Source organism: Oculina patagonica, chromosome 4 (genome assembly GCF_052425735.1).
Source record: "Oculina patagonica isolate OP01 chromosome 4, crgOcupat, whole genome shotgun sequence".
Lineage (NCBI taxonomy): Eukaryota > Metazoa > Cnidaria > Anthozoa > Scleractinia > Oculinidae > Oculina > Oculina patagonica.
The window spans coordinates 8,105,417-8,118,597 of record NC_135761.1 but is presented as its reverse complement, the minus strand read 5'-3'; the positions used below and the strand labels follow the sequence as shown (position 1 = coordinate 8,118,597).

Below are 13,181 nucleotides of genomic sequence, written 5' to 3'. Positions count from 1 at the left end.
AAAGTGTCAACTTCCCGGCGAGTTTCCGATAAACAGACTGCAAGAGATTTCATTTATCTTCGAAGAATGCATGGAGCAAGGCAATCGAAAGCTTTTTTAAATTTAAGGTGGCTGAACACAGTTTCCGCGCACTCTTTAGATTCAATGCTGACGCGAGTCCCAGCGCGCACTTAAGGCTTTGAGAGAGTGCGCAGTTGATCAAAAAGTTGCGATCGGCCGTTTTATTGAATTTTTCCGAGTTTGTTGTACACAAACGATGAAAAAATCTAATGCCTGAATTTTCTGAAATCGAGCGATTTTGCCATGGAAACGCAGCATGGTCTGAAGCGACACGCAAAAGTAGATTTAAGAAGGCATTGATTTTGCACGTATAAAACGTGCAAAGTACACAACTGTAATTAGTATGGAGGGGGATTTGGGACAAAATTCGGAACTGGATCGTACCAGGACAACAATGAATCGTGTCCGCTGTCAATTTGATCATACCTCAAGGAAAATAGGTCGTACCATAAGGGAAATGGATCGTACTTCAAGGGAAACGGGTCGTACTTTTAGGGAAATGGGTCTTACCTTAAGGGCAATTGATCGCTTCTACAGAGAAACGATCGTACTTAAGGGAAATGGGACGTACTACCAGGGAACTTTGGGTCGTACATGGAAATGTGTCGTACCTCCAGATAAATGAATCGTACTTCGGGGAACTGCAATGGGTCGTACAGAGAAATAGATCGTAACTCCGGGGAAGAATGGATCGTAACGAAGAGTTATTGGGTCAGCAATCTCAATCGCAGGCTCGTTTTCCCTTACAACACGTGATTTCTCACCTGAGAAGAATGCTCGGTCGATGGCGCCATGGTTTCCTGAGTTTCTGGAAGTTCGTTCTCCGATCTTACAGAAAAGTGTTCTGGACAATGTCTAAAGAGAATGATCTTGTGAGAAAAACTTCTGAGGTTTTAAGAAGGGCTCTAAGTGAGCTAGAAACAAGCGCCGAACAGAGTTGTGGAAGCGAGCAAAATGAATGCCAAAACCGCGGGCAAAGTAATCAGAGCAGTGCTACAGATGAATTTAGGTAAGTGCCCATTTATATTTCACTATTTAGACAAGCCGGCTATTTTAAGTTTGCGTAAATAAATTAAGGTAGCTCATAGCAAATCTTGCCATTCAGTAAATCTAGAGAGATGCTTATAGAGCACTATGATGTAAGCTTACAGGCAACTACAATATTCATGAATATTACAGCTTCATACTGCATTTGCAGGAGGGCTTTTCCAGGACTTTGTTCTCGAAATGTTTCACGGCCAAGCACGTCAAGACAAAGGTCCTTGACACCACCTGTTGGAAACCCAAAGAAGAAAAAGGTTACAGGCTACAATGCACTGCACTTCCAGCCAGCGGAGACTTGGACTCATGACATATGTATTCTGGGAAGAAGAGATGAGTCTACAACACCTGACAGAGCAAGAAGTGAGACTTTGTGCAGAGCTGGATTGGGCAGGTTACGTGTAGTTTTCCCCAATAAGAACGCTTCTCATGATGAACTCCAAAGGTTTCTTGAAGAGAAATTCCCAAAGCTCAAGGCTGGTGGAGGTTTTGAAGTTCTTAGGGCTGTAGGTGGAGGTGGAGGGCAGAGAAGTCTCATTCCAGTACTGCCGACACGAGAGGGTTACACAGTGCCTCGCCTAAAAGAAACCTTAAGCTCGGCTGTAGGATACTTTCGACCCCTGCAAGCAGATCTGGATGAATCCCCAATGGAAGTAACTGAAGTAAGAAGTAATTAATTTCTGGATTGTTAATCTTTTGGAAAATATTTTAGAATGGCAGTTAATATTTTTCTGAGCTACTAACCATGCATGAATTTTAACCCACGTGAATAATATTATGTTTGAAGCCCACCCCCTCATTCCCTGGAATTTTGAAGTCCATGGGCATGCAGTTACAGTACATGTGCAGTACTCTGTAGTTAATAAAATTTAAATTGTTAATTTTAAACTTGTGCAAAAACTCTTTAAATTTCTCATGTGCAAATGTATAATAATGATAACTGTACACATCACAGATCACAGCACCAAATCAGCTCTCATGCTTTTATACACAGTGAATTAAATACACAATGGACAAGCAAGACTAGTGTCTTGTAAATAAAAGGTAACTCATTGTTGATTAAATGTATTCTTTAACATAGGATAAGTGTGGTGGTCCTGCTGTCAAATGCATCCACTGTGGTGAGGATTTTCATTGGATGGAAGTAAAGGACCATGTTGATGTTTGTAGCTCTAAGCCAAACAGGTATAGTGTGAAGTGTTCATTGTTTTTGCTTTAGGAAACGTTTTTTTCTTTTGGTTCTGATTTGGAGAATCTTGTGTTAACAAGAAAGAACAGATTGAAATAATTCTCAAACTCAGAGTCTTGATGAATTGTGCAAAAATGTGGTTAGAGATTTTATTTGAATTGCATAAACAGGCACAAGCAGTTTACTTCCTGGCAAAGAAACAATTAAAAAATATATTTAAATACACTAGAAACATATTTTTGGTACTTTTTTTGCCATCCTCCAGGAGGAGGAGTAAACAAATATATTGAATTATAATTACTCTTCTTTTCAGCCAAAACAAAGGAGGCATGGCTGTGGAAATCAAAGGGGAAAAGATTGTAGAGGTAAGGTTTGCATTTTAGTTTATTTGTTCCAAAAATGTCCCCAAATCTTCAATGCTTAGGGACCGGTCATTATTTATGTAGGGGGGGGGGGAGGGGGAAGGTCAAGGCTGTTTTAGATTGGCTAGAGAGGGGCTCTTTTTTTCATAAAGAATTAATAGGGGTCACAATTTTTTAGGTTTTGCAAGGAACATGAAGGAATCGTTTGACAGGAATCTGACGGCCTACAAACTGAATTATTTGTTTCAATATGTTCATGTCTTATTTAGATCATGTCAGGGAACTCATATGCCGTGTACATAAGTTTATCTAAATGGATTTTTGATAGCTACAATGCTGTGTTGATAATCCATGAGTTGAACTGCTGCTATATCTTACCCAAAGTATAAGCAGGATATATCAAGTCATTGGAGCCACAAGCACTGAATCTCAAACACTGGTACAACTTCTATTCTGGTTTATATTATAATACATACAAAATACAACAAACAGCATCAGTTTCACCTCACCAAGTTTTATTGGGCTGTTTATATTCTGATTACAAAAATACTGTTCACCTGAAATTTTTTTCGTGGCTTCTTCAATCTCCTGGCATCATAATCATTCACATTATTTTTCTTGTCGACACAAAAGTGACACTCACATGGAAGGAAAACTTCCTTTTTTCTTACTGAATACTACAAATCTTAGTGATTTCTATGATTTTCAGTGGTCAGATAAAATATGACTTTCGTTGTCCTTTAAGATGTAACCTATTTCTCATTTTTTTATAGTCAGATGATTCATTCTTAGTTGAATGTTTAAAGTGTTGTAAACTCATTCCTTGCAATGAGTTCAGAGCTCACCAGAACAGCTGTGCACCTTGTACAGTAACAGGTCATCCCACCTCATCATCAACAACAACTCGTACAGGTGAGTGCAAAAAGCAGATTGAAATACACCAATCACAGCCCACTAGCATGACCTTCTGAACTTGGGGGCTTATTTGTGACAAACACTGGTATGCATCGTTTTTGATTGGCTCGTGCCAAACAGTACATCGCAAGGCGATGCTGAAAGATGGACATATAGTAGTAGGATAGCAGCTTTGCATGTGACACTGAAAGCAAGTGTGAATGACCTTCTTTCTGGTAAGAAGTACTTGACACTCATCAACTGAATTGGAAAAATGGCAATAATGTTGGATTAATAATATGAAATGTTTTACTTAGTCAGTGTAGCTCTTCAACTTTTATTTAAAATTAAAAAGCTTATGTACAAAAAAATAATACTTTTGTAAAATTATATCACATAGATTCTCAAGACACTGCAGTGGCAGAACAGATAAGACGTGACAGAGACCTTGCAGAACAACTGCAGAATGAGGAAGTCGAAGATGATCAAGTACCTTTTCACTGTGCAGAAAAATATACACCGGATACTCCTCCCACAACACTTCTGGAGGCTCTGCAAAACATCAAGAAGTCAGTGACTTCAAGTAATCCTGGTGACATTAACTTCTATGTCCAGCGGTCAAGAGTGTGGAAAAATGTGGTGGAAGAGTTGAAAACTAGTGAGCTTTCAACCTGCAAGATTTCTGTTGAGTTCATTGGAGAGTGTGCTGTGGATACAGGAGGGCCAACAAGAGAGTTGTTTTCTTTAGTGTACCAGCAGGTGATGGGTGGTAAGCTGACTAGAGGATCGCCACCAAATATAACATTGTCACACAACCAAGAAGCTCTAGATGCTGGTGAATATAAAGCTCTGGGACAGCTGATGGCCCTAGCATTACTAAATGAAGCCAGTGGCCCACATTTTTTCAGTCCTACCTTCGCACACTACATTCTGGGTACAAAGTGCAACACTGACCCTTCCAACCTGGTAAATGAAATACCTGACGATCAGTGGCAGTTAAAGGAGAAGTTGAAGGTCCTTTTAAACTGTGAAGATGCTGCCAATTGGGATGATGCCATTCTACAATTTGAGGAACGGTTTGACATGGGGATCACCAAAGCAAAGATAAATATGGAGGAGAGGAATGATGTCATTAAGGCCACCAATAAGCACATCATGATAAGCAGTGTTGCAGAGGAAATCTTCAGTTTCCAAGAGGGACTGGGAATGTTTGGAGTTTTGGATGCCTTGAGGCAATACCCAGACGAGAGTGTGAAGCTCTTTACTTACTCACCGGTGACCATCCAAGATATCAGGAAAACATTCATTCCAGAGTTTTCCATTGTTGGATCATCCAAACGGCAGTGTGAAGAGTCAATAGTCTTTAACTTCCACCAGTTCCTTAAGCAGTGTGACAAAGGAAGTGTCGAACGAAGTTTCATTGATGTTACCTCCTTGGAATCCCTAGTCACTGAGGAGGATATCAAGGAAATTCAACTGACCTTACCAGATGTCCTACAGTTTCTGACTGGTGCCAGAAACATACCTCTAGGAGGACTAGAGGGAAGCATAGTTTTTAAGCATGATGCTTTTAAAGGTGCCAGAGTTAGAGCCAACAATTGTGCACTACAACTGATCATTCCTGTAAATGAAAGATATTATTGTGAGGAGCCTGCAAAATTTGTTTCAAATTTTGCTGATGACATTTGCGATGGCCAAGGCTATGGCCAAGTTTAACACTGAACATGTACAACATGAAGTTTATCAGCAGCGTCAGTTGTGTTAAGTATTTTCTTTTGTGAGCAATCAGACAGCAGTTTCATGTAGACTGTAGCAACAGTTTGTTGTTCAGGTTTCAGTAACAGAGGATCGATGTACCTGTTTTGAGTTTTGCTATCAAGTATTTATGTTGAAGGTTAAATCAATTCTTAGGCTGAATCTGTTTTCAACGTAGGTTTATCTGTTTCGACATGAAGATAACAGTCTTTTTATCAGTTAAAAAATTTAAGTTTAACTATTGTGATTTCTTTTAATGAATTGTTTTAAGTGATTAAAAGAGTGTTATTGACATTTTCAGAATGAAACAGATAAACCTAGGCTGAGAACATTATTTCACCTGAAAACACCTGACCCACAACATGTATTTCTATTGATGTTTAATCTATTGTTGTTAAAAGAATTGATCAATTTAAAGGCTGTCAAGTTGTTGTTGCCAAGATAAAATACTTTTGATAGTTTTAGTGAAAATTGTTCCACAACATATATCTTTTATGATGTTTTTAATGTATTGTTGTTATAAGAATTGATAAGTTGTTGTTGTCAAGACAAAATACTTTTGATGAGCAAAAGAAAGCAGTTGTTAGTTCTATCACTTTTAGTATTGCCTAGAAATCACCAGTAGTACTTTAAAAAGTGCATTTAAAGATAATGAGTACTTGGATCTGGAATCTGTCTTCAGTTGGCTCTTATGGAATTGTTCATGTTTGCCATGGATAAAGTTATTCTGTTGTGCTCCCACCACCTACCCCACCTTGCATGCTTTTCTTTGGTTGGTATTCTTCAGGACTTGCCAGAAATATAAAAAGCCTTACTGTTACAGCATTCTGGTGTACACAAACACTGAACCCCTCAAACAGCCATGTGTAATTTTCCCCAGGTATAAAAAATATATTATTTGCAAACACAGCAGTTGAGAAGCTACTCTTCATCTATTATTTGCTACAAAGCAGCAAGCATCAATGTATAGTTCAATCCCAAATCCATCAGCCTCCTGAAGTGGGTCAATGTTTTCTTTGAGATCATCCAATTTCTCATCTGTGAGTGGGCATGAAACATCATCTATCCAAACATTACTTTCTGGCTGTGGCTCAGTGATTTCTTCAGACCAATCTATCCCATATTGACTCCAGTCCTGGTGAAAGACAATACCAGGGTTGATGTCATGCACTTGTTTTTGACTCCCATGGTGACTCCCATGCAACTTTTTGCAAAGTTTAAAAAAAATTCCTGGAGCTGTTTCAGAGCCACCTTAAATTTTCGAAAATTTTAGGCAGCTCCAAAACACCTCCACGGAATATTTTAAACTTTGCAAAAAGTTGTACCTTAACATGCTGATGATTATTCAATAATAAAACATGGGGGTCACTGTACTCATTTTTGAGTTATGCACACTTAAAGCTAAGATTAAGGGTGTTTTTAGCAGGTTATACTGTTGCTATGTTTACCAGTGACCCAAGAAAATAACTACTGTTTATCAATGATTGGGCACTGACCCATCAACGTATGAGAGCTGAAAAGTGCTGAAAACATTGTGATCCTCCTTATGTTAATACAACCAATTGAAAGAGGTTGTCATACCTGTGGTGGTTGTTGTTGAATTTCCCTTGCTGAAGAGTCGAGACTTTGTGAAATGTCATACAGACCTCTTAACCATAGTTGGTTTGGAGATTTGTTCCTCTCTGATCTTATGGGATGATTATCCCAGCCACTTACAAAGTGTTCGAGGTGTCTGTTGATCCGGGGCAAAAACACATACTGTAGGCAGAACATGTGGATATCATTTCCCAAATCCAAATAGCCGGCTTCTTCCAAATAGCAAAATAGAGAATAATAGATATACAGGCAGCCTACAAAGAGATCACGCCAAAGTCTTTCAATGCGTTGATTGTGTACACTAGGCCCAGTGATAAAACTCCCACGGTTTGGTCCTCGCAAAGGATGTGTCAACATGTACCAAGCACTGTCAACATTTTCTACTCCTTGATCAGCCCTGACCCTAGAAGGCAATCCATGAATTGAAACAGCTCTCTCAAACACCTTTAAGACTGTCCCTGATTTGTTGTTACAGTTGCAAGAAAGATACATTATTTTTCTTGAATAGCCATCAATGGCACCTTGTATAACAAATCCCCATCTGAAAAAGATGGAGAGAGAGATATTGAATAACCTGATTAAAAAAACACAATGTCTACACTTGGGTATCAAAATTCCTGGACTTAAGAGGATGATGCTTTTCCTTTTTAAAAAATAGAATTTTACAAGAAAAGCCATTGCTAACAAATTCTTTATACACCAGGGAGTTCATTAAGTTTTGAAGTAGGAAGGCACCAAAAAGAGAATAGGTGCGCAGAAAAGAGCACAAGGTAGCAAATTTCTTTATGTTCTATTTGAATTATGAAAGTAGGCGGGTGCTGACTCTTGTATATCCTATGCTGTTACCCAGGTCCCGCCTTCTAATGAGAACCCTAAATACACTACAGTAGAATCCTGTTTTCTCAGACCCTTAGTTTTGCGAAACACTGGACTTCTCAAGCCAATTTTCGCTTCTCTTGGATAGTACTTCTCTGTAACTTTACCCCGATTTCTCAAACCTTTCGATCTCTCCAACCAATTTCTACTGTATTAATACTACAAAAAAAAAATATGAGTTGGGGATTATACATCAACCCAAACTGAAATTTTAATTATCAATAAATTAGTATTATAATGTAGTTGTTCCAACCTAATAAGCTTATGGTTCCCATCCATATGCCACAATGCCAAGGGTCCTCTAACATTATAGACTCTTCTATGAGTGACTTTCAGTTGAAGGGCTCGAATTACAATACCATCTGGATCCACTCTCCTCATTGATTCTCTAACTCTGTATTCCTGTATTTTAATACCTTTGGAAAGCAGATGACCACGCATCATTTTGTAGCCACAGTTTGGAAATTGCTGACAAATGTCTCTTACAGTAATGTCAAGAGAAGTGTCACTTATATCAGAGTAGGTGCTCCTTACTGAAATACCAAACTCTTGGAGACGTCTGTGGATAGTTTTTTCACTGACACACAACATCTTTGCTATATCACTCGCTTTGAAACCATAGTCCAAAAATAACTCCAGCTGGTCTTGTGGTATGTAAAACCTTGGCCTCCCTCTTTGACATGATCTATCTAGGCCGGGTAATCTTAAATTGTTGGGCTCAACATTATTCTCAAATTGCATGAGAAGATGCCTAGCATCTTGCAGAAGTTCAAGTAACCTTTCTTCTCTGCTGAAGCTGCTTGCAAAACGTACTATCAAAGAAATTAACCACTCTATTTTGTAAGTTGCATAGTCAATGATGTTTCCACAGGTCTCATTATTCTCTATGTGTCGCAGAACATCTTGAATTACTTGTCTTGAGTTATTTGAAAGTAACTCCTGTGGGCTATTATTTTGACCTTCACCCTGAAAACTTGTGGAAGACATCACTCCTGTAGTATAGAGATTAAAAGTTTAGAAGTAATTTGTGGTTAAACTTTTTAAATCCTCAATTAACTGTTTCATCAATCAATCAATCAATCAATCATCAAAAAACCATTAACTCAAAACCTTTTCAAATTAACACAATGGATGATGGACTGTGTATAAATAGAGTGACTAAGGTAAAGAAATGCTAAACTAATCCCTAGATATTCTAAAAATACTAGTAGATATAATCTGTTCTTGGTAAAAAAAATCTTAAACCAATGTGTTAATTATTTCCTTTGTCCCAGATTGTAATGATCACATACAGATAAAATTGAAACTTCCAACATCCATCCCCAGGCAACCCTTGGGCATTTGAACTTTTGGTTGATCAAATTCCCATCCCTAGGGTAAAAAATTGTGTTCAAATGCCCAAGCTAATGGGCAAATTTGTCGATCAAATTCCCCTGCCCCGGCTTGGGACATACAGTATATGGGAAAAATAAGCAATAGGACAGAAGTGTATTTCTTTTCAGAGTTTGACTTACATGTACTTGCAAAATATTCATAACTAAACAATATATTTGACTTTAAATGCAGAACACACAGGCCATGATGTCACAAGAGAAAAATCCTCTACCTTCTCATTTCCACCATGATTTAATTTAGGAGCTGCCTCTAATGTAACAGTAAAAACCGCAAGAAATTATAGACACAAAGTCGAGGCAATTTGCTGAAATCCCCACCACCCCTTCACATATAATTTAAAATTCCCCACCCCAATAACAACTATTGAGGTCAAATTCCGACCCCCTGGGCACAATGATGAGTCAGTTACCCACAGTATGCCCTCCGGTAGGGGGATGTTGATTGAGAGAGGGTGGCATGTAACAGAAAATTTCTGATGAGCTTGTGGCCCTCTATAAAACAATTACAATGTGATTTGATCAGTACATGAAAGTATAAAGCAGTTAGAAAACAGAAATGCAGCAAAGAAATAAATTGTGCTATTCCAGAAAATATCCATACCCTACGGCCTATACTACCAAAGGTTTTTTGGTTTCAGTCTCCCACCCCTCTGGAAATTCCAGTTAAGCCCCAATGCTGGTTTGTGGCTGAGGTCACAGCAGCCATTGTGGTGAACTAGAACAAAGCACTTTCCTCCGCTGGGAACTTAACTCTTTTATCATGCAAATTCTGCAAAACAAATTGATCTTCCATGGGATGGGGATGGATATTTTCTGCATTTCCCTTCACGCACTGTAATTGACCCTTTTTGGGAAAACTGTGTCGATGTAAAAGCCTATATATCACGGGTTAACAAATCACACAGAATACAGAGTACAAGTATAATACAGTAAATACGCCAAAAAGTGGGCATATAATGTTTTACACAGCATATTAAAGTGAAATTATCAACGAGTTATTATTTTTATTACACGACTAAGGCGGTCCGAGGGCCAATAACTAAATCAGCCAATCAGATTACTTTATTTCCGCTCCCACGAGGGCCGATATTTTCCAAGTATCGGACCGGGCATCGAAAGCGGGCATCGAAAGCGACGACGACTATAAACAACATTTATTTTTTATTTTTTTATTTTTTTAATCCTGCTCAAACTTTCCAGTGCCAGCCACCGCGTGTTTTGAGTGACGCGTTTATGACAAATAATTTTTTTCAGCTCTGAAGTTTGACTAATTTTCCTTTAAGTTTCAAGTCTCGAAGTGATTTCGATTACAATACATTCAATGTTCAGTTTGTTAGATGTCATTTTTTCTTAGTTTACTGAGCACTTTTCATAGAACAGAGCTAAGTTTTTGACTTTGTGAAAATTGAAATTAGTTGAACTGGTTGAATGAAATGACAAGCTGGCCGCTTTTTGACAGTTGACAGTTTCTGCCACCGTTGACAGCGAAATTTATAAGAGCAAATCTTATTGGTTAAATAAAAGCAACTTAAATTGATTTCAGCATTGTGACGGCTTACTCGTGAAAACTACACGTCACCGTGAAATCGCTACATCGGAGTTTTTATTGCTTTGAAAATGAAATGACCTTAAACACAGACATAATTATAACTCCTTTAGCGCGCGTAAACGTTTTGCCACACATTGTTTCCCACGACATCTACCGGGAAGCAATTCAGTCTCACTACACAAAGTTTTCAGTCGTGTAATAAATCTCTTATTAACCAAGCTTGCTCGGGACCGTACTGGGCGAATATTGGCCCTCGGTCTTTTTTGTACGGACCTCGCTGCGCTCGATCCGTACTGTCAAGACCTCGGGCCAATATTCGCCCAGTACGGCCCTCGCGCTTGGTTAATAAGATATATGTATTCCTGAAACTTTCACCTCTCATCTTTGGAAAAATTAAAATTTTGAACTGTTTCAGGGATTTCCCGAGGTTAAAATTTTTCAAAACTCGACGTTTCGACCAGTTTTACTAGTCTTCCTCAGGTTGTTGTAAAATGTTTTCAATATGGCAGATCGTTTCAAATAATTGAAAACAGTTATTAAGCTTATTTGTTTACTGATATTGAAACATTGAATAATCCGCAATTTTCTACTTTTGTTTGTTTTTCAAATTAAAGACATGAAGAGTAAGCAAACACATATAAATGTTAATCTCAAACGGACTTACCTAGATTGTGCTTTCTTGAAGAGAACTTCGACTCGAAACGCACTCAAAACGACTCGAAACAATATGGCGACGAGAGGCAGAGAGCCTGCGGTTCTGACTGCTGATCCAATTCCTCTCCGGACGCTCCAACCTCGTCCCCAGGGCCTTCTCGGTAAATGGCAGTCGTTACGAGATGACCCTGGCCAAGGCTGATATAACGGCATCGCAGAGTGGTCTATTCTAACCTCAATCCTGATTGGTTCATGTAATCCAAAACAAATATGGCGTAATAGGGGTCGATTTTTCTTGGAATTTAAGCCATTTACAGCTGGAAAGGTAAGTCTTTTCCAATATATTTATAATTCTCAAGATTCAAATAATTCGGTAGAAGTAGAAGCGTTAAATTCACTTCATTGCGAACTTTTCGCTTTGCTGTTTTGACTGTTTTATAACTTAATATTCCTGCCGAAAGTAGAACCTAGTACTGTCGGAAAGTAACATTCAAGATGAAAGAGTCATTTCGACACCGGGCTGCAGCTATGTACCCCTATGTACGAGATGCAAATCTAAAACGTAAAGGAATTTCTGCCCGTCGTAGACATAGTTGGACCTAAAGTGCTCGTGTTCTTTTTCGGAGGAAATTCGATTTCAATTTGTCGCGTTCGAACACATATCATCACCCATTCACTGTCTGCATTCTTCCGAATATGATATTGGTGCTTTCTAAGGGTCTGTTCTCATTATGAATTTATTTATACCACTCCTTTTTTGTAGGTCCTTATACAAGTGGTGGACGTGTTTTAAATCATGCTCAAGTAGTGCTGGAGAAAATAGGTGACCAAAGGAGATAAATTAAGCGTGTTAATAAGAGATCTATTAAAATATTAATTAATTAATGTGAAGGATAAAAAAACTTTGGTCAATTTAATTTCTTTAAAAAATTAAAGTTGTATCGTGTACTGTTCTCAGAATATGTTGTCTCAGACTTGCTTGCTTTCCCTTTTACAGTTACCTCATGATCAGTAAAGGCTGATTGCAAACATGACAGACAGAGTATATTGAAATTTAAAAACAATTTGTAACAAAATATTTCTGATGAAACTTGAGGTATTTGAAAATGTGATCAAACACTTAAATGAGACTAAAAAAGAGAACAATCAGGAAAATAAAACTACAAAATATGTTCTTTGTGAGGTCATTTACCTATCTCACTGTCATAGTTTTGATTTGTCTTAAGGTTCCCTAAATGGATATTTTATAAGGAAAACCTTATCAGTGTACTGTTTTAACGTGGCTCATTGCACATCAAAACCTGAAAGCATTGTACTGTGGAAATGTTTGGGAAGTCATGTGTCACTTGGATGATGAAGCCCAGCCCTGTTTGCCCCAGCAGGGGTACTTAGGGTTTCAAGTGACGGGGATGATAGAAGGATTTTTTTGGGTTTGACAGTTTCGGTTCCGGGATTTTTTTGGGTAGGAAAATTTGTAAGTATTTTTTTTTAATAAAAATAAGGGAATTTTTGGGTATTAAATACGAACTAAAGATGTGTGGTAGTGCTTTGGCTGCATAGTTCTGCAAATAAAGTACAAACTAAAGTACTTTTCTGTTGATTTTTGGGGGTTAATTTTTGGTCCAGGGATTTTTTTGGGCTTCTGTGGGAAGCCCTAGGGATTTTTTTGGGTCTTGATTTTTGCGCTCATTCGATCATCCCCGTCACTTGAAATCCTGAGTACCCCCTGGGCTGTTTGCAGCCTTTAAAGCCTATGCTAGATAAGATGCAAAACATTTCTTCCTTTCACAAGATTTGCTATTTTCCAAAAA

At 38.3% G+C, this 13,181-nt stretch overlaps 3 protein-coding genes and 1 long non-coding RNA gene across 7 annotated transcripts in view; 3 read left to right on the top strand and 1 right to left on the bottom strand.

Annotated features, from left to right (window-relative positions):
- The window catches only part of LOC144649325 (uncharacterized), a 73,420-nt gene that overhangs the window by 44,881 nt on the left and 15,358 nt on the right, over window positions 1–13,181 (top strand). The window lies entirely within an intron of this gene.
- LOC144649319 (uncharacterized) lies at window positions 409–5,796 on the top strand. Its single transcript, XM_078508796.1, has 6 exons — window positions 409–1,069; window positions 1,259–1,763; window positions 2,183–2,286; window positions 2,604–2,655; window positions 3,426–3,564; window positions 3,947–5,796. Exons 1-6 carry the CDS (start codon window positions 747–749, stop codon window positions 5,260–5,262), a joined length of 2,439 nt encoding a protein of 812 aa, XP_078364922.1. The 5' UTR covers window positions 409–746; the 3' UTR covers window positions 5,263–5,796.
- LOC144649320 (uncharacterized) lies at window positions 5,936–11,467 on the bottom strand. The gene is made up of 4 exons (XM_078508797.1): window positions 11,381–11,467; window positions 8,027–8,765; window positions 6,883–7,438; window positions 5,936–6,436 (listed from the first exon to the last, which is right to left on the bottom strand). The coding sequence occupies exons 2-4, from the start codon at window positions 8,758–8,760 to the stop codon at window positions 6,230–6,232; spliced, it is 1,497 nt and encodes a 498-aa protein (XP_078364923.1). The 5' UTR covers window positions 8,761–8,765; window positions 11,381–11,467; the 3' UTR covers window positions 5,936–6,229.
- LOC144649318 (uncharacterized) lies at window positions 11,650–12,542 on the top strand. The gene is made up of 2 exons (XR_013569885.1): window positions 11,650–11,695; window positions 12,134–12,542. It is a non-coding gene; the product is annotated as an uncharacterized LOC144649318 (long non-coding RNA).

Bases quoted from the DNA above. Each gene is read 5' to 3' on its own strand.
- LOC144649319 (XM_078508796.1), top strand. From the start codon at position 747: ATGGATCGTAACGAAGAGTTATTGGGTCAGCAATCTCAATCGCAGGCT. The intron at 1,764-2,182 runs GTAAGAAGTAAT...TCTTTAACATAG, and splicing joins CCCCAATGGAAGTAACTGAA to GATAAGTGTGGTGGTCCTGC. The intron at 3,565-3,946 runs GTGAGTGCAAAA...TATATCACATAG, and splicing joins ATCAACAACAACTCGTACAG to ATTCTCAAGACACTGCAGTG.
- LOC144649320 (XM_078508797.1), bottom strand. From the start codon at position 8,760: ATGTCTTCCACAAGTTTTCAGGGTGAAGGTCAAAATAATAGCCCACAG. The intron at 7,439-8,026 runs GTTGGAACAACT...CATCTTTTTCAG, and splicing joins GGGAACCATAAGCTTATTAG to ATGGGGATTTGTTATACAAG. The intron at 6,437-6,882 runs GTATGACAACCT...GTCTTTCACCAG, and splicing joins TTCAACAACAACCACCACAG to GACTGGAGTCAATATGGGAT.